Here is a 17,254-nt window from a genome sequence, read left to right as displayed (position 1 = left end):
TATGTATATATATTCAATTTTACCTATAAGGCATTTGATCTTTTCTCCATCTCAATTTATCGCCACTTGCTCTCTCTTTTCTGCGCAACATCATTTCGCTTCTAGCACTACCCTGACCGAGTATAACATCCTCCAACCTTGAACGAATGTCACTAGTAGCCGCAGCTTGCGGAGGCAATCTTTTCAAAGCTTTTTTACCTTTATACTCAAAAGCTGCCGTCGCAATATTTAGAACTTGTAATATACTTAAAACGCGTCTAGAACTTAATTCCGAACACCACTGTCCAAGTGCGCTTCTCTCTAAACCTTTAAGTATCCACAGAGCACACATTAAAAGATGCCTTGTTGCTTCTGAACTTAAGGAAACACGACATTGTGATCCTGCTGTATCGGCAGAGGCTCCACCAGCTATGGCCAATGCAACGGATTGCGTAATAGATCCAGATTCGTCTGGATAGACGCTTTTATCTTTAGAATCCCAATGATACAATTGAGGCAAAGCATCCATAATAATGCACAGAAGAGGAAGATACAATGCAGCAACTCTAGCTTTTGCTGCAGGTTCAGAATATCTAGGATCGACATCATGACAACCCATGAGATAGCGAATTGTGCCAATGGCCTTGTTTTGTAACATTGGATTTGGTATTTCCAAAGTGTTAGCCAAGTCGGATAAAACTAATCCAACTAGAAAATGCTGTTGTCGAAATTCTTGACTCAATTCAGAGAATCTAGCTCGATCTCCGGGAACAAGAGTAGATATCAAACTTCCAGAACTACCAGTGGATGGACTAGGAGATGCTGGAGCGGATCCTGATGTATATCCGGTACCAAATGGAAGATTCAGAGCTACGTAATGTTCGTGCGAACATACTGTTCTTACAAGATCAAGTTTCAATGCAAAAAGAGCAGCAGAGTCAGGAATATGCATAGAGGCATCTGATAGAGAACAGCATGTGGCACGAACGAGAGATAACACAAATCCTCTATCCATGACCGATAATAAATCAGACAGAAAATTGCCAAGGCTCGAAACTAAGTTCGACGCTACGCGATTTTCTTTTCCACAACGAGAAATAACTTCTGATGTTAGAGCTGCAGCAAGCGTCGCTATATCGTCACAAAATTGTGGTGAAAACCTTGATTTTCTTGGTGCTTCCAATATACCCAATTCCGACAATGTTACAACCATAGAACGAACTATTAATTCTAAGAAAAACCAAGAATGAGTTATTGCTAATTCTCGTGCCTGTCCCGTAGAAACTACCCAATGTAACGCTATTTCTTCGTGCAGTAATCTTCTAGATGGTTGACTATTTATCGATGGAGATTCTTGTCTCATTGATGCAGTTCTATCTAATCCTCGAGAATGAACTTCCATTTCTAGATCCTCCACAGGCAAATCAGGATTGCTTTGAGCTCTCATGACCCCTGGGGTTTGAGATGTTGAAGGTAATGAACATTGGTATGCTATGTATGTAGCTAATAATGCATGTCTTCCGTGTGCATCCACTTGACCATCCGGTAAATTCGTTATATTGCGAACTAAAAGACCTAGAGCTTCGAAAATAGTAGCTGCTACATTTAATGATTGAGATGGTAACGTAGGTGGTCGCACTAAAAGCGCGATTAATTGATCTAACAATTGTGGCAATGAGCGAACCAAGGCAGAAGGAGATGCTCGTGCTAATTCCATAAGAGCTGACTTTAACTCAGATTCCATTCCTGCCTCTCCAATACGTGGTGGTACTTGTCCAGTTTCCAAGAAGCCACAAAGTGATAAAAATCTGTAATGAATTTTTATAAAATTATTCTATTTATAAGATTGAATATATTTTAGTTTAAGGATCGTAAATATTACCTATCGATATATTTATCTTGTGGATGTACACTGGACACTGGTTCTAATATAACTGTAAAAACTCCTCTATGAGCATCCACCCATCTAGTTCCTGGTAATAGAACATCAGGAGCAATATAAGAATAATTCGCTGGAGGTGGATCTAACATCGCAGGCAAGCTGAATTCACCAGATTGAAGATGTCCATCTCTTAAAAGTGGTAGCCACTAAAATAAATATTGTTTTCTGTGTATATTTTATTTAATTCTCTTTTACTGTTCATCTAATGAATCAAATTTACCGTATAAGCTACGGCCGTTTCAACATTCGGTTGTTCAGCTTTCTTCTGACAACTAATATGATAAAAAGTAAACAACAAATGATGTTTAGCACCTAAATCAGCTGGAAGCCTGATCTTTATTTCATCATAAAAGTTTGGATTTTTATTGTGGTAGGAAACAGATGTGAAACATTCGTGTGTCATTTCAGGACAAGAAGATCTTCCAAATATAGCTGTTAATGCATCTGCTTCTTGTTCACCACCCATAAGTTGAATACGAACAGTTATATTTCGTGCCGAACCTGTTCTAGAACTGAAGTTTACCTCCTACGTACATAAATAAAATATAATATATAATTCACATAATTTAATATTTGTCTTTCTCATTTATTGAATATCAACTCATATACCAAACCTTTGGATAAACGTAGAGTAGATTACGGTATGTTAAATCTGGCGAAATAACTTCGCTAGGAAATTCAAGTATTTCTTTAACAGGCCGGCTTTTTTCATCTGGATATGGTATCAATCTTCTAAGATCAGGATCAAGACATCTAGGTAATTCCTCGGGTCTGGGACTAAGATCTAATTTTAAAATGCCTGGTATACATTTTAATCGTTTTAGATTAGAACCTGGCCGTCGTAATTCGACTAGAAGTTTATATAAATCTTCGTCTCTAAGTCGTTCACTTTCTTGTTTGAAAAAGCTTGAAACTGTTAATGTAATAGGTCTAGAATGAATCAAAATAAAAGTTTTGATTATTTTTATGTTATGTATATTAACAAAAATAATACTTTTTGTAAAAAATGATTTTTACAATGTACCTAAAAGTATCAAGACAATTAGCAAAATCGTCAGGTGACCAACTCCTTCTTTTATCAGAACTGCGTCTTTCTAAAGAACCACGTCGAGTTGGAGTTTCTACTTTTTTTCGCCATTGTTCTAAACCACCTGATTTTCTGTCTAATGAGCCTGCACTGCCAGTGCTATCTGTATCACCACCACCACCACCTATAACTCCAGATAAATGAATCGCAGTCCATGCAAAGGGCATCCTGTAACGACCCAATCGTTCGCATGCTGCTACAGCAGCTGCTTTCACCTGTGTATATAATTTGTTAAATATTTTTGAAAATTATGAACTTAAACGTAAATTCATTTTTTATAGAATTTACATTACAAATAAAATTACTTTTTCCTTGTTTTTATCCTCGCGTAAATATGGTTCTGCACATTCTGAAATATCACCTTGTAATACTTTTTCAAGTCTAACAACCAAAAACAAATCTGGGCTTGGTTTGCTAATACTCATAACACAACTTCTAGCTAATGTACTAGCATCACTATAAACTATATGTCCTCCAAGCATTCTTTTTAAACCTTCTGAATTCATATCTACATAGAAATTTTCTGACACCTAAAATATATCATGAAATTATATTACTCTTTAATACCTAAATATTAAAATATATGTAATATTTACCTTCTTCTTCTCTCTAGCATCGTATAATGCAAGACTAGCAAATATTGGTTCAACTTCTAACTCTAATTTTAATTGAAGACATTTTACAAGAATTTTATGAGAAAAAGGATCAGATGGTTCAGGTGCAGCACTAATTTCTTGCCATTCATCATCAGGAGAAGTTGGAAGAGCATATAGTGGAAATAAAGCTTCCTAAAATTAATCTCATTTCAATATTTTTCAATATATTATTTAATAATATTATTATTATATATATATTTTTTTTAATTTTATTACTAACTTGCCTATCCTCTGAACGTTTCTGTTCATTCATTTGATCAATTGTTTCTGGACAAACTCTATCCAATAAACTTGGAAGAAGTGGATCATGTTGTGAATGTCTTAAATCCAAACTTGCCCAAGAACCTCTTGGTGTATCTCCACAATTTGATAAATCTTCTTCTTCATTCGGTGATCCAGAACCGTTTGTATCTTCTTGATCTACCTACTCAACACAACAAATTCTTATCTTAAAATGTTTATGTCAATAAAAATTACGTTTGTATTAAATTACCTCAAAATCCTGTCTAGGTGTATCTTGAAGTAATCTATCTCTAGCAATAGGGGATACTCTTCCTTTGTATTTTCTGTGTACCATAATCCAATCTGAAGTAAAACTTTCAATACATCTTCTAACATAAGGTGATACTGTATCCCTGTAATTTAAGTCATATAATTTTTTATTACTATAATTCAAAAGTTATCTTAAATACTTACAATGATTCATATGGCACTATTGGTTCTTCCGTTCGAATTTTTCGTTTGACGATTCTAAGTTCTACATCTCCAAGAGGAAAATCTAATATTGGTCGTAATGGATCTCTGTCCAAAACTGATTGATGTTGTACAAGAAATTCTTCATAATCTAGTGGTTCTAATACTTCGCATAAAGACATCTTTAAATTAAAAAAACAATTCTTAGTTAAATCTTGAAAAACATCTTGTGATATAATTAAAATTAAAGAGAACTTACAGTGGAAGAGAAACCTGAAATACTACTACCACTTTTTGATAAATCTCGTGAGTACGAAGTGGAGGTAGCAATTTGTCGTCTTACATCTGCTGCATGTTGTTTGCTCAATTTATGAGCAAAAGCTCGTTGAACTGAAGACATTATAAATGTCTTTGTGAAGGACTCTTTTGATGAAATTCTATAATAATTGATAAATGGTTTAAGTTAATACCAAGAATAATAAAATTCTTTAATCTGATTAATGACTAAATCAATAAAATATAATTTTACATAAATTAAGTATTTTTTATATAAATTAAATATTTCATATATATATATAATAAAATTATACACTCTTTATATAAATTAAATTAATCGAAGTAAGAAAAAACATTAATTTTTTAATATTTCTTTTCTTCGAAATTTATGATTAGATTAAGAAAAAAAGTAATATGTTTTATAAAGATAAAATTATTACTTAGATTAATTTTTATTCATTGAGAATGAATTATGTTAATTTTTAATAAAAAAATGTATACACAATTTTTCCTGTTATTTTGAAACACCCACGTTAAAAGAACATACTTGACAGGTAACTTCTATTCAATTACTATTCATACTACTATCATTGACAAATACATAGTAACATTTTGCTATCACCTACATGTCTACACCTACATCTCCCTCCATCCTTGAATCACAAAGCACAAGGGCTCGATTTTTTAGAAGGGTTTTGTCATGGACAAGATATAACCTAGACTTAATACTGCTTAATACTTATCCCTTATGTATCACATCCTATGTTACCGACAATTCACTAAAAACAGATATGAAGGTCAATATTAACACATTCACCGCCACGCGTATTTTGACGGCTCATGTCACTTAGATGATATTATTTATTTGTATTAAAAAGAATAATAAAATACTGAATTGAATTATACTATTAAATTGCACAAAAATATGATGTGTAATATATTTATTTGCCTGTTCCCCATCGTTGACCGCTACAGCATAATCAGAAGAAAAATCGTGTAACGAGCATTTATATCGTATCATTTTGTTTTTTGTCATAATTATTGAATATTACTTGTTGAACTATATAGCAATCAGATTTTTTGTACACGTATTATATCATTATTCTATAAAATTATTCTCATTGTCAGAAATACATATGTCATCTGAAGAAGTTTTGAGTGATTCATCAAATGAAATATACAGATCATCTACAATCAAACGTTGTAGAGTCATATCTGATGATGAAACTGAGAGTGAACATGAAAACGAATGGTATGCAGATTGCAATAATAGCAACCAAATATGGTTTAATCCAATTGGTAATCAACCCAATCTAAAAACGTTTTCCGGCATATCTGGTATCAATATATCAAATACTAAAGTTTTAGAATGTAGGTCACCGATAGACTTCTATTCGTTATTTTTCAATGAAGAAATAATCCAGATGATTGTAAATCAAACTAATCTTTATGGGAACCAAATGATAGAAAAAAATCAATCTGAACGATTGAGTAAATGGATTCCTACTAATATACATGAGATTAAGCAACTTTTTGGTTTAATTATGTGGATGGGATTAGTGAAACTTCCAACTATACAACTTTATTGGACAAAAGATGTTTTATTTGCTCAAAGTTTTCCACGTACTGTGATGTCTCGCAATCGATTCGAAATATTACTGAGAATGCTCCACTTTGCAGACAATCAGCAAATTAGTAATCCGAATAACCTATTGTATAAATTACAAACACTGATTGATACGTTAAATAAAAGTTTTAAAGAATATTATAATCCTAGTGAAACTGTTTGTATTGATGAATCTATTATTCCGTTCCGTGGACGAACTGTACTTAGAAGATATATAAAGTTATTTAAATTATGTAGCACATCTGGATATACCACTTCTTTCCAAGTATATACAGGGAAATCTACAAATACAGAAGAAACAACACCTACGAACGTTGTAATGTCTCTTTGTCAAAATATAATTAATCTTGGACATACATTATGTACAGATAAAAGATATACAAGTGTTGCATTAGCTGAAAAATTACTTTCCGTTGATACGCATTTGATTGGAATTCTTCAAGTTAATCGTCGTGGCATTCCAAAAGATATATTGTCAAAAAAACTACAACGAGGTGAAATCATTGCTAGAGAACATAAAAATGGAATAACTATTTTGAAATGGAAAGATAAACGAGATGTACTCGTGCTTTCAACTAAACATTCTGTAGAAATGGTTACAGTAACTGGCCGAAGGAGTAGTTGTATTAAACCAAAAATTATTGTAGATTATAATATCAGTAAATCGTACGTTGATTTATCCGATCACATGACATCATATCTCAGTCCACTGAGAAAAGGCCAAAAATGGTATAAAAGACTGGCCTTTGAACTTTTATTTAATACCTCGGTAATAAATGCTTGGATAATGCATAATAATGTAACAAACAACCGTATATCAATCTTGGAATTCCGACAAAAATTAGTTACACAATTAACAGCACAATTAAATGATATTAATACAACTTCACCCAGAACACAACTTAATGTTAGAAGGCATCACGAAATACAAAGCAAAAATGGAAACGCACGGCAAACTAGACGACGGTGTAAAAAATGTTATGAAGAAAATGTGAAGAAATTTGGTCGAGAATTTGCAAAAAATCGTACAAAAAAAGTAACAACATACTGCGGAAATTGTACTAGCAATCCTTACTATTGTTTGCCGTGCTTTAATACAGTTCATCGTAATATGTCCATTTAATCTCTTTTTTAAGATTTTTATAAATAAAAATATTACATCATTTACCAATGCATTTTATTATATTTTCTTAATATTATTAGAATAACAAATTGATTGTAAATTTCAATAATTGCGTGATATACAAATTTTAAGACATTTATATCATGTGTCGATGATATCTCATTAGTGCTCAATGAAGTATAAACGGAAAGCTCAATGACTTGTGAAATATTTTCTTCTATGTATGGAACGCATTTGCTGATAGATCAACGCTGATGTACGAAACGCTTACGATGTTTCTTCACCGTTATTCATACTGCCAATTTTATATATTATAATATATACGGTTAAGAGAAACCGTATATATATTATAACATATATACATACACCAAACATTTGGAACGTGAAAAGGTTAATAATATATGATGGAATGATTCCAAATGTATTTATAATACATTAAAAATTTCTTTTATTTTCTCATAGATCAGCGGTTCTTAAACTTTATGAGTTCGAAGACCCTTCCTTTTAATATATTTGGCCAGATTTTTATCTATAAACATTAATTATGATTACATCCGATTTTATACTAAAAAAATTTTATTTTTTATCTCGGATCATTCAAACTTCTTCAGAAAAAAGATCTTAATTGCACGACCGTGTTAAAATCGAAACAGACTTTCGGATAAATAAAAATTAACCTCAAAGTGCTGTTTCTGTATATTGAGGTGGCAGTGTTATAATATGCACTGCATTTGTAGATTTTTCCTGTAAATAGAAAAACTTAAGAACTATTTATGTTTTAATTTCGTTTAAAAATAAGAGGGTAGAGTAAACATCGTTCGATTATTTTTTTTGAAGCTGGACGAACAGATGTAAGGAACCAGCTTAAAAAATACGCACGAAAAAGAACAACAAGGAAAACCTTGTGCTCTCCCCAAGCATATTTTCGAATGGGTTGCGTCTGGGTTGCGTATCACTGTACGGTGAACACCGTACATCTACCCTCCTAAAAATTCCATCAAATAAATGCTCTTTAACCTATTATCGTAGGATTAATCGTTTGCGAGAAACTTTGTACTGTTATGCGACATCTGTTAACATATTTGGCAATCTCATACATTCCATATATATACACACACATATATACATATATCTACATGCACACACACAGATATATATATAAAATTATTTATTTATATTTTATAAATATTTTTATTTATTTTTTATGTGTGTATAAAACTATTTTATTAAAACTTTTTTTCTAATAAAAGGAAAGGAAAGATATATATATATATATATATATATATATATATATATAATATATATATATAATTATTTAAAATTATATAAAATATGGAATAAAATATTAATTTTATTCAATTTATTACAACAAGTTTTTTATGGATTGTTATTTCGTGACCTTTTTTCTTATTCTTTTTTTGTTCTTCTTTTTTTGTTATCATTATCACATAACAAATAATAATAGGAAAGAAACCAGGAATAAATTATACCTATCGCACAATAAATGGAAATAAGAGCTAAGGGTAAAAATGGTAGATTATCACTAAAAAAATCTTTATGTAGTACTGACTCATAAATAGCTATCAATGGGAGAACACTTATATACAAAAATTCATGTAAATACAAAAGAGGTTTTTTAAATTGATATTGTAATATTAAATTGGTTGAAAATATATGTAATATTAATAATAATAATTTCAAGGGGGTTAAATTATCTGGGTAAAGCAAAGGTAAAAGTGAAGTGTATCCTGCACTACTTAGGATTATGTAAATGCGAGCATCGTTAATATCCACCGTGGCAAGAACACTGCAACAGAAACATCAATTTTTAATTACTTATTTTAATTTTACTTGTAATTGTGGCAAAAATATGTCTTTACCATAATGGTATAATTGCAGTCAAAATAGCTTTTTCATGTACGTGCCAGCCAAATATAAAAGATGTTAAAGCACAAAGGACCAAGCATCGAACAAAATGTTTTGAAGTAATTGCATATTTTTTGCATAATAAAATATACAAAGCAGGCTGAAAGATTATATTATAAATACATTTCGTTATTAAACAAACTTTTATTTTGAATTATGAATATTTCGTTTTGTAGAAATATTAAATCTAAACTTACAAGCATTCCTACAAATGTGAGTATAAATGTAATAATGGGTTTAGGTGTTGGTAAAACAATAAATATTTCTTCTTGTACTAAACCTCCAGTCATTACAGCAGATTTAACTATTTTTATCCATCCTAAATATTTCCAAATTATAGATAATATCTTATCTGTGGTAATATACAAAGCCCATCCATTTGCTGCCCAATATGCATGAACTAAACCTCTTTTAAAAGGGAATAGTCGAGAGATAATCTATATTAAAATATTAATTTTTAGATATATCAAATAAACCTTTGTGTGTAGAGATAATATTATTTTTACTTGTGGTAATTGATTTATAAATGGTCCAAATGAGAGTATCAAAATAGTGGCAATTATTGCTGCTAATGTAAAAATCCTTTTAAAAAATTGACCATTGTTTATACAATATGATTTCAGTAGCCAAACTATATATGCTGGTGCTACATATAAATAAATATGTTTAAGATTTAATAATATAGCAAAACAAGCAGCTCCTTGCAACATAGATACCTACAAGTTGTTATCATTAATAATTAATCTACTATTAACATAATGCCATTTATAATTTACCTGATTCCAAGTTTTTGAAACTTTAGCAATTGACAATAATAAAAAGCCTAATAGAAATCCATTATATTGAAAATGTATATGGTCCACAATCAGTAATCCTATATTGCACAATGATAGAAATATAAAAATGCAGTAACTGTTATAAGATTTATAAAATACTTCCCCTAATCTATAACAATATTATATCATTTATTACTTATGTTTGGGTTAACTACTTGAAAGTTTAATATATAGTATACTTACTCTCTTATGCCATAAGCAAACATAATATCACTAAGTATAACTGTAGTTCTTTGGAAATAGATAGTGGTAGGTGAAGCATAGTTCAAATTATCGATTTTGAGCATTTCTTTATCAAATAAACAAGCTACCTGACTGAGAGCATATTCAAACCATGCAAAAAACGGTGGATAGTCTAATGTCCATTGAGATTTGGCATTAATATACCATTCATTAATAGGTAAACTATATGTTATAGCCAACCAATTACGGTGTACTTCAAAATCAGTAGAATAACTGAAAATGAATTAAATCATAAGAGTTTGTGATAAATATATATATCACATATATATATATCATAGATAAAGTAGATGTATATATATATATATATATATATCAATAATAATATATAAATGAATCAATTATAATTACTAGCATAATATAAAAGTAAAATAAATCAGTCGTTTAAATATTTTTTACAAAACTACCTACTAACAAGGAATTAATAACGCCTTGATACATGTTATTAAAGCAAATGTACGTAAGAGTACTTTATCCATATTCCATTTTCTATTAAATTGTTCTTTTTTGTTCACTTCTTTCGAATTAAAAATACTATCAGTTTCAGTACCAGCCATCTTGTGAACCTGTAAATATCTTTATTTTTTTAACGATAAGAAGCAATAGCGGTAAATATATGTTGCGTTTATAATATATACCGCAAGAATTACATATAGCGACGTTAAAGCCAGTATTATTGTACACCTATAATATCGACCGGTATAGACACATGATTAGTATCTATATAATATTATCGCAAATGTATTGATTTCAAAATATACAGATTAATAAATGAATATAAAAAATGATAAATTAATTATTACATTATTAACAAACAATAAGTACCGTTGAATTTTTAATAAGAATCTCGTTTAATCGATTTAATTATTTTCCATATGATCTTGAAACTACATTATCGATAGGGAAAATATTATTTTAGAAATAGTTTCGTGAAAGACCGCCCGCTTCGTCTTGGCGCTCATGATTCTGTTAAACGACGTTGATTGGCTTTCGGCTAGCAACGTTCATTACTCTTCTGGGAAGTTTCGAGAACGGTTCCGAACGGTAATATTGGTGGGAGAGCTACGCGTTACCACAGTTTCTTTAAATCTATTGCACAGTCGGAGAGGACGTGTTGCACTGCGAGTACGCTTCCACGAACGACTTTTCTGCTGACACAGGTAAGAAAAGAATACAACGATATCCTTGTATAGGATAAATATATTTTCAGTCTACGAATTCACGCTATCGATTAGGATAAACATATATTTTTCTCTTTCGAAGAAACATTCTCGTGGAAAAGAATAGGAAATAGATCGAATAGTCGAGATTTTTCTTTGCGAATATACATCGTCTTTCGCCTCGCGAAATTGCTTCGTAATGGTTCTCGAACTAGTACTACGGGAAAGAGGAAGAGAGAGAGAGAGAGATAGAATATAGAAAAAATATAATTGATCATACGAATATCGCGTGATAGTTTTCTAAATACAATATATAACAAAAATAATGCCTTAGAAAACGATGAAACATAAATATAAAAATTTTCATAGATTTTCGAGCCGAGTTTGATAGAATTCCCATGGTCGAGCGTGCCTTTTAGCGCCCTGCGAGTCATCGAAAAATGGTGGATATTCTTGCGAGAGTCTCTACGTCAAATCAGTATCGAACGAATTTGCGAATCGTCGGTAAGGTTCGTGTATATGACTGATCGCATGCGCGCCTGCGTGTCTCTTCATAGGAATCGTTATTTTCGTCGGACGATACAAAATGTTTTAATCTGTAATCGAATAATTTAACCTTAAATTCGCATCAATTTCTTCTTTTTTTTTTTCTTCTTTTATCTAGTGATATAAACTTATAACGCGCTTGTGTGTTTCTTTGTCTCTCTTTTTCTCTCCCTCTTCCTTTTCCCCTCTCCTTACCTCTCCCTCTTCCTTCCCCTTCCTTCTCCCTTTTCCTCTCTCTCCCTCTCTCTTTTCCTCTTGCCCTCACCCTGTTTCTCACTCTCTCTCACTCATTCGTATCGAAGCGCTGCTTCCTTCACATCGTTCGTTGGCTGGTCTATGAAAAGCGTTGGAGGAAAAAGAAGGTTCTGGAAAACGTAAAATCCCTCTTTGTTTCTATTATTAATATTTAAATATATTCATTACTGCGCATTTAGTGACGCACATTTTAATTATCTATTTCGCGTTCGTTATATTATTTTAGCACGCTAGCTTTCCTCGGTCGCCATTTTGAAATCAGATTTGTTGGATCGTCGTCCACATGGACAGCGTGTAGTTGCTAGATATTTCTATTGGTAGGAAAATCGTACATTAGTGGTTCTTTTCTTTTCTTTTCTTTTTTCCCCCCACGTTTATTTCTATCAACCACACTTTGTTGCCGTCCATTCTGACGTGTCGTCATCGTAACGACGTCAACTTATCGTGCCGTTTCACTTTTTCTCTACTTTATCGGATTGCGAAGCCTAGTAATTACGCGAACAGATTAAATATACTTCGTTTATTGTATATCTCGAAGTAGCTCTCCTTGATTTCGAATTGTTTGTTTATCAAGGATCAAGTGTATTCATTCCTGTTCGTTTAATCATTTTTATACATTGAAATCTTAATTTATTTATTTATTTATTTTATCTTTTTTTTTTTTTTTTCGAGGAAAGCTCAAGGTTAGAATTTTGAAACCTGTTTGATTTATTTTTATAAAAATTTTACAAGTTGATACAGTAAGTTTCAAGGATTTCCTTGAATGCCGTTCAAAGTGATCGTTATTTAACTATTGTATGAGTTTATAAGATTCTATGTCCAAGGTCGTCGTGTTAGAGTTCTTACATATTCTCTGCTGTACATTTTAATTTTTTGAGAGATATACTGATTTTTTATTAATTCACGTTAGTAATTTATTGAATCTGTTCATCGTACAAATTATCTTTTGAAGTTAGATACAAATAATCTTTTGAAGTTGGACGCAAGTAAAGAATCAACTATTTTTGTTAAATGATTATTAAATTGATTCGTAAATGGCTGAATTAATGTTTGATAATCGTTATAATTTCCTAGTAGAATTTTTGCGAGAGATATCTAATAAACATGATATATATTTAATAAACGTTTGAATCTTATTAAATTATTATATTATTGTTTTCTAGCAGGAACAGTTGTGTAATACTTCACGCTTATTGGTAATTCTATCGAAGAACTTTATCCGATCAAAATGGTAAAGGAAACTACCTTTTATGATGTCTTGGGCGTGAAGCCGGATTGTTCACCAGAAGATCTAAAGAAAGCGTATAGAAAACTTGCGCTCAAGTATCATCCTGATAAAAATCCTAATGAAGGCGAAAGGGTTATTATCTATTTCTTTATACTTGACTTTTTTTGGAAAATTACTTAAATCTTATTAAATTTTCATAGAATATTTTACGTTCGTGTTAAAACGAATAACCTTTAATCGTATTTCAGTTCAAACAAATCTCTCAAGCTTACGAGGTTTTATCAAACCCAGAAAAAAAACGCATTTATGATCAAGGTGGTGAACAAGCCTTGAAAGAAGGTGGAATGGGAGGAAATGGCTTCTCTTCTCCTATGGATATCTTCGATATGTTCTTTGGTGGAGCTTTCGGTGGTAGGAGTGGTAGAAGGAGGGAACGAAAAGGCCAAGATGTCATACATCAGCTCTCTGTATCGTTGGAAGAGCTTTATAATGGAACTGTTCGCAAATTAGCATTACAAAAAAATGTTATTTGTGATAAATGTGAAGGTAAATTGATTAAAGTAATGGTACGTTACATTTATTTGATTAAAGTTATGTTCTTTTTAACGTTCTTGTATTTTATGCTTAGGTATCGGGGGGAAAAAAGGTTCCGTAGAACAATGCACATCATGCCATGGAAGTGGCATGCAGGTACAGATACAACAGTTAGGCCCAGGAATGTTGCAACATATGCAAACGATGTGCTCCGAATGTAAAGGTCAGGGTGAGCGCATCAATCCGCGTGATCGTTGTAAGCAATGTGTGGGAAGAAAAACAATGAGAGACAGGAAAATTTTGGAGGTACACGTTGACCCAGGTATGATGGATGGACAAAAAATAGTTTTCAGTGGCGAAGGAGACCAAGAGCCCGAACTAGAAGCGGGCGATATCGTTATTCTTTTGGAAGAAAAAGAACATGATGTATTCAAGTAAGTAATTAGTCATAATTTTGATTTTAACATTCCACACAATGAATCTTTCGATTAATTCTACGTTTAATTTTGCTAATTTTCCAAATTTTAGACGATCGCGAAATGATTTAGTAATGCGAATGCATTTAGAACTAGTGGAAGCACTTTGTGGTTTCCAAAAAATTATTCGTACCTTGGATGGTAGAGATTTGGTCATCACCTCTCTTCCTGGTACGGTAACGAAGCATGGTGACGTTAAGTGTGTCCTAAACGAGGGTATGCCAATTCACAAAGATCCATTCACGCACGGCAAACTTATCATTCAATTTGTTGTGAATTTTCCTAAATCTATTAATCCAACTGTAATTCCAACTCTCGAACAATGTTTACCTATGAGGGAGGAAGTTTTAATTCCGGATGGAGCCGAGGAGGTTCTCCTTACCGATTTGGACCCTGAACAGGAACACAGGCGGAGAGATCAACGACCAGCGTATGAGGAAGATCAGGGAGGTCCATCACGGGTCCAATGTGCCACGCACTAAACTTAGTTACTCAGATCTTAATAAACATGGCCACTTTCTCATTTCTAACTATTGTCCCATTCGTTCGATTCTGAGTCATACATAATAAAATGAAAAAGAACATACGACGGATATTAAGAATGAGAGTATCCTTCGACCGCAGTGAAAAAGAATTTAAATATAATCGATATTTGAATATGCGCACGGCCGTAAGAGAACAACGTTTATAAAACAACAAATCATGGACTAACATGGGCGTGTCATCGAGATACATTCAATGTTTTATTTATCCGTCATACCATAAATATCAAGGCATTGTACATTTTCGAAAACAATGCTAACTCGAATCCGGTAGTAATGCTTACTGTAGGTAATCGCTAATGAAGTATACTTATCACTAAATGGAACGATAAAAGAAAGTAAACAGTAATGATTTAATATAACATTGCATTAAATTAGTCATAAATCAATATGTAACTCGTCGCAAAGTGTTGTAACATTCAACTTCCGAAACAATCTCTGAATCTTTTTTCTGCAATCAGACGTTTAGTGGCTCTCATTTAGATATCGGTAAACATAATAACATTACGATCACATGTGATGATATTATTGCCAGGGATGGACAATTTTTCCACCGCGGGTCATACAGTCCTCGTCATTGATCGATCGGTTCCTCTCCTCACTATTTGAATCAATTAACCACTTCATACTTAAAAACAAAAATTGTGCAGCTTACAGGGTACGATGGTAATTGTTAAATAGTGGAGATCGGCTTCTTCCATCTTACCGGAACGGGCAAGTAGGACTTAAAGCCGCATGCGATCCGCGGATCGTTGTCCATCCCTGTTATAAATCATATAAATGATTTGTATTGAAACATGTAAAATCCGTGCTGTTCGTTTATTGTCGTTAATTATTCACGATTCATGAGTCTGATCTGTTTGTAATTATGTCTGTCTCGGTACGAAATAATAAAGTGTCGTCATAGCAAAGTTTATCGCTAGATGCGATAATATATTGAGATGTGATGCCAAAAAATCACAGAAAACAGCTTACAGTAATAATAATGGGACATTATTCCATATAAATAGTATTTCAATTTATGTGTCTCTGAGAAAGCTCGTGATCTAAGAAGAAAAGAAAATAAAAAATTGCGGAGAGAGAGAGAGAGAAAGAGGCAGCAATGAATCACGTTCCTGTATGTGTGGACAAATGCGCGTATTGCAAAACTTTTTATTTGTGTAATTTCGTGACATTGTTTCTAATATCGTATATTTATAAGAATAATCAATACTTAGACGCAGAAGACCTAAAGTATGTTTCTTTTCGATGGATATTAAAATACAATTGGTTTTAAAAGGCGTGTCAATATTTTTGACTCCTTGATTGATGTATCGTATTGTGATTCTCTAAATTTTTTATTCGCGTCTATTAAGTTTATAAATATAACTTGAGAGAGAGAGAGAGAGAGAGAGAAAGAAATGTGCAGAAATGACTAGCTTATTTGTATAATTTAAAAATGGACGTGCGCGCTTTGTGTCACCGATTTTATTACGAGGAGAAATAAAGTTGCAGAAAAATTGTTCTCTTTCGATTATTGTATCGTAACATCGATATCGAACGAAAGAAAAAAAAAAAAATGGTATAAAAAATTGGTCGACTATTTTCGTCCGATCGCGCAGCAATTTTTGCAGTATGCAAAATGTCTTCTTCACAATTAGCATAATCCATGAAGCATTCGTACCACAAGCGTTGAAATACAACTTAAATACATTCGCGTAAATTTATGACACGCAAAAGTATTTATCACTTCACGGTCGTATACTACAGTAAGCTATAACTATAAAGATTTGCAAATGAATAGTCGCATATTTCTTGTAACCTTATTTATTATAGACAAATTGGTGATTAGTCATTTTTTGAGGCATCTGAATAAATTGGACGAAGCATAACGTATAATAAGTAACGAATTCGTTTGCGTTTGCTACATTCTTCACCTAATTTCCTTAAACCTTCAAGACGTTTCAAGCGAATCGTATACGAGAAAAAGAAATTTCACCAAAGTACGTGACTTTCGATCGTACAATAACGTTAATTCGCGTTCGAATTTTAGCGGTACACGTCACGTGGTATTGAGACGAAATAATAGTTCGAAGATGTACGAAGAGGAGCATAGATGGCGACGCGATCGCGGGTCAACGTTTTTACG

General features: G+C 32.2%; 4 protein-coding genes across 18 annotated transcripts in view; 2 read left to right on the top strand and 2 right to left on the bottom strand.

The window, feature by feature from the left end:
- The window catches only part of LOC127061350 (dedicator of cytokinesis protein 7), an 83,756-nt gene extending 78,358 nt beyond the window's left edge, over positions 1-5,398 (bottom strand). For 2 of the 5 annotated variants that reach the window (XM_050988056.1, XM_050988057.1), the window contains exons 1-12: positions 5,260-5,398; positions 4,617-4,794; positions 4,361-4,539; positions 4,158-4,299; positions 3,885-4,088; positions 3,605-3,796; positions 3,314-3,538; positions 2,946-3,223; positions 2,536-2,851; positions 2,142-2,447; positions 1,862-2,067; positions 24-1,787 (exon numbers count right to left, since the gene is read on the bottom strand). In XM_050988056.1, the coding sequence (XP_050844013.1) occupies positions 24-1,787; positions 1,862-2,067; positions 2,142-2,447; positions 2,536-2,851; positions 2,946-3,223; positions 3,314-3,538; positions 3,605-3,796; positions 3,885-4,088; positions 4,158-4,299; positions 4,361-4,539; positions 4,617-4,794; positions 5,260-5,285 (4,016 nt within the window). In that variant the 5' untranslated portion in view covers positions 5,286-5,398. Of the gene's footprint in view, positions 1-23; positions 1,788-1,861; positions 2,068-2,141; positions 2,448-2,535; positions 2,852-2,945; positions 3,224-3,313; positions 3,539-3,604; positions 3,797-3,884; positions 4,089-4,157; positions 4,300-4,360; positions 4,540-4,616; positions 4,795-5,073 lie in introns of all 5 variants that reach the window. The other 3 variants (XM_050988059.1, XM_050988060.1, XM_050988058.1) reach the window with 3 other exon arrangements.
- On the top strand, positions 5,330-7,504 carry LOC127061365 (piggyBac transposable element-derived protein 4-like). Its single transcript, XM_050988143.1, has one exon. It carries the CDS (start codon positions 5,770-5,772, stop codon positions 7,381-7,383), a length of 1,614 nt encoding a protein of 537 aa, XP_050844100.1. The 5' UTR covers positions 5,330-5,769; the 3' UTR covers positions 7,384-7,504.
- Positions 7,505-8,714: 1,210 nt separating this feature from the next.
- Positions 8,715-11,343, bottom strand: LOC127061366 (probable dolichyl pyrophosphate Glc1Man9GlcNAc2 alpha-1,3-glucosyltransferase). Of its 7 annotated transcripts, none has more exons than XM_050988145.1 (8): positions 11,211-11,343; positions 10,797-10,951; positions 10,329-10,601; positions 10,086-10,254; positions 9,816-10,025; positions 9,507-9,746; positions 9,264-9,409; positions 8,715-9,190 (listed from the first exon to the last, which is right to left on the bottom strand). In XM_050988145.1, exons 2-8 carry the CDS (start codon positions 10,940-10,942, stop codon positions 8,791-8,793), a joined length of 1,584 nt encoding a protein of 527 aa, XP_050844102.1. In that variant the 5' UTR covers positions 10,943-10,951; positions 11,211-11,343; the 3' UTR covers positions 8,715-8,790. The 7 variants fall into 7 exon arrangements, with proteins under 7 accessions (XP_050844102.1, XP_050844105.1, XP_050844103.1 ...); XM_050988148.1 differs by having other exon boundaries at positions 10,801-10,951; XM_050988146.1 differs by lacking the exon at positions 11,211-11,343 and adding an exon at positions 11,024-11,129.
- Positions 11,344-11,386: 43 nt separating this feature from the next.
- LOC127061372 (dnaJ homolog subfamily A member 1) lies at positions 11,387-17,015 on the top strand. Of its 5 annotated transcripts, XM_050988164.1 has the most exons (6): positions 11,408-11,545; positions 11,915-12,049; positions 13,510-13,706; positions 13,823-14,120; positions 14,203-14,542; positions 14,637-17,015. In XM_050988164.1, exons 3-6 carry the CDS (start codon positions 13,575-13,577, stop codon positions 15,064-15,066), a joined length of 1,200 nt encoding a protein of 399 aa, XP_050844121.1. In that variant the 5' UTR covers positions 11,408-11,545; positions 11,915-12,049; positions 13,510-13,574; the 3' UTR covers positions 15,067-17,015. The 5 variants fall into 5 exon arrangements, with proteins under 5 accessions (XP_050844118.1, XP_050844120.1, XP_050844121.1 ...); XM_050988161.1 differs by lacking the exon at positions 11,915-12,049 and having other exon boundaries at positions 11,387-11,545; XM_050988163.1 differs by lacking the exon at positions 11,915-12,049 and having other exon boundaries at positions 11,405-11,545; positions 13,513-13,706.
- The last annotated feature ends 239 nt before the right edge of the window (positions 17,016-17,254 follow it).

This window comes from Vespula vulgaris, chromosome 2 (assembly GCF_905475345.1).
Source record: "Vespula vulgaris chromosome 2, iyVesVulg1.1, whole genome shotgun sequence".
NCBI lineage: Eukaryota > Metazoa > Arthropoda > Insecta > Hymenoptera > Vespidae > Vespula > Vespula vulgaris.
This window is presented reverse-complemented; position numbering and strand designations above follow the sequence as displayed.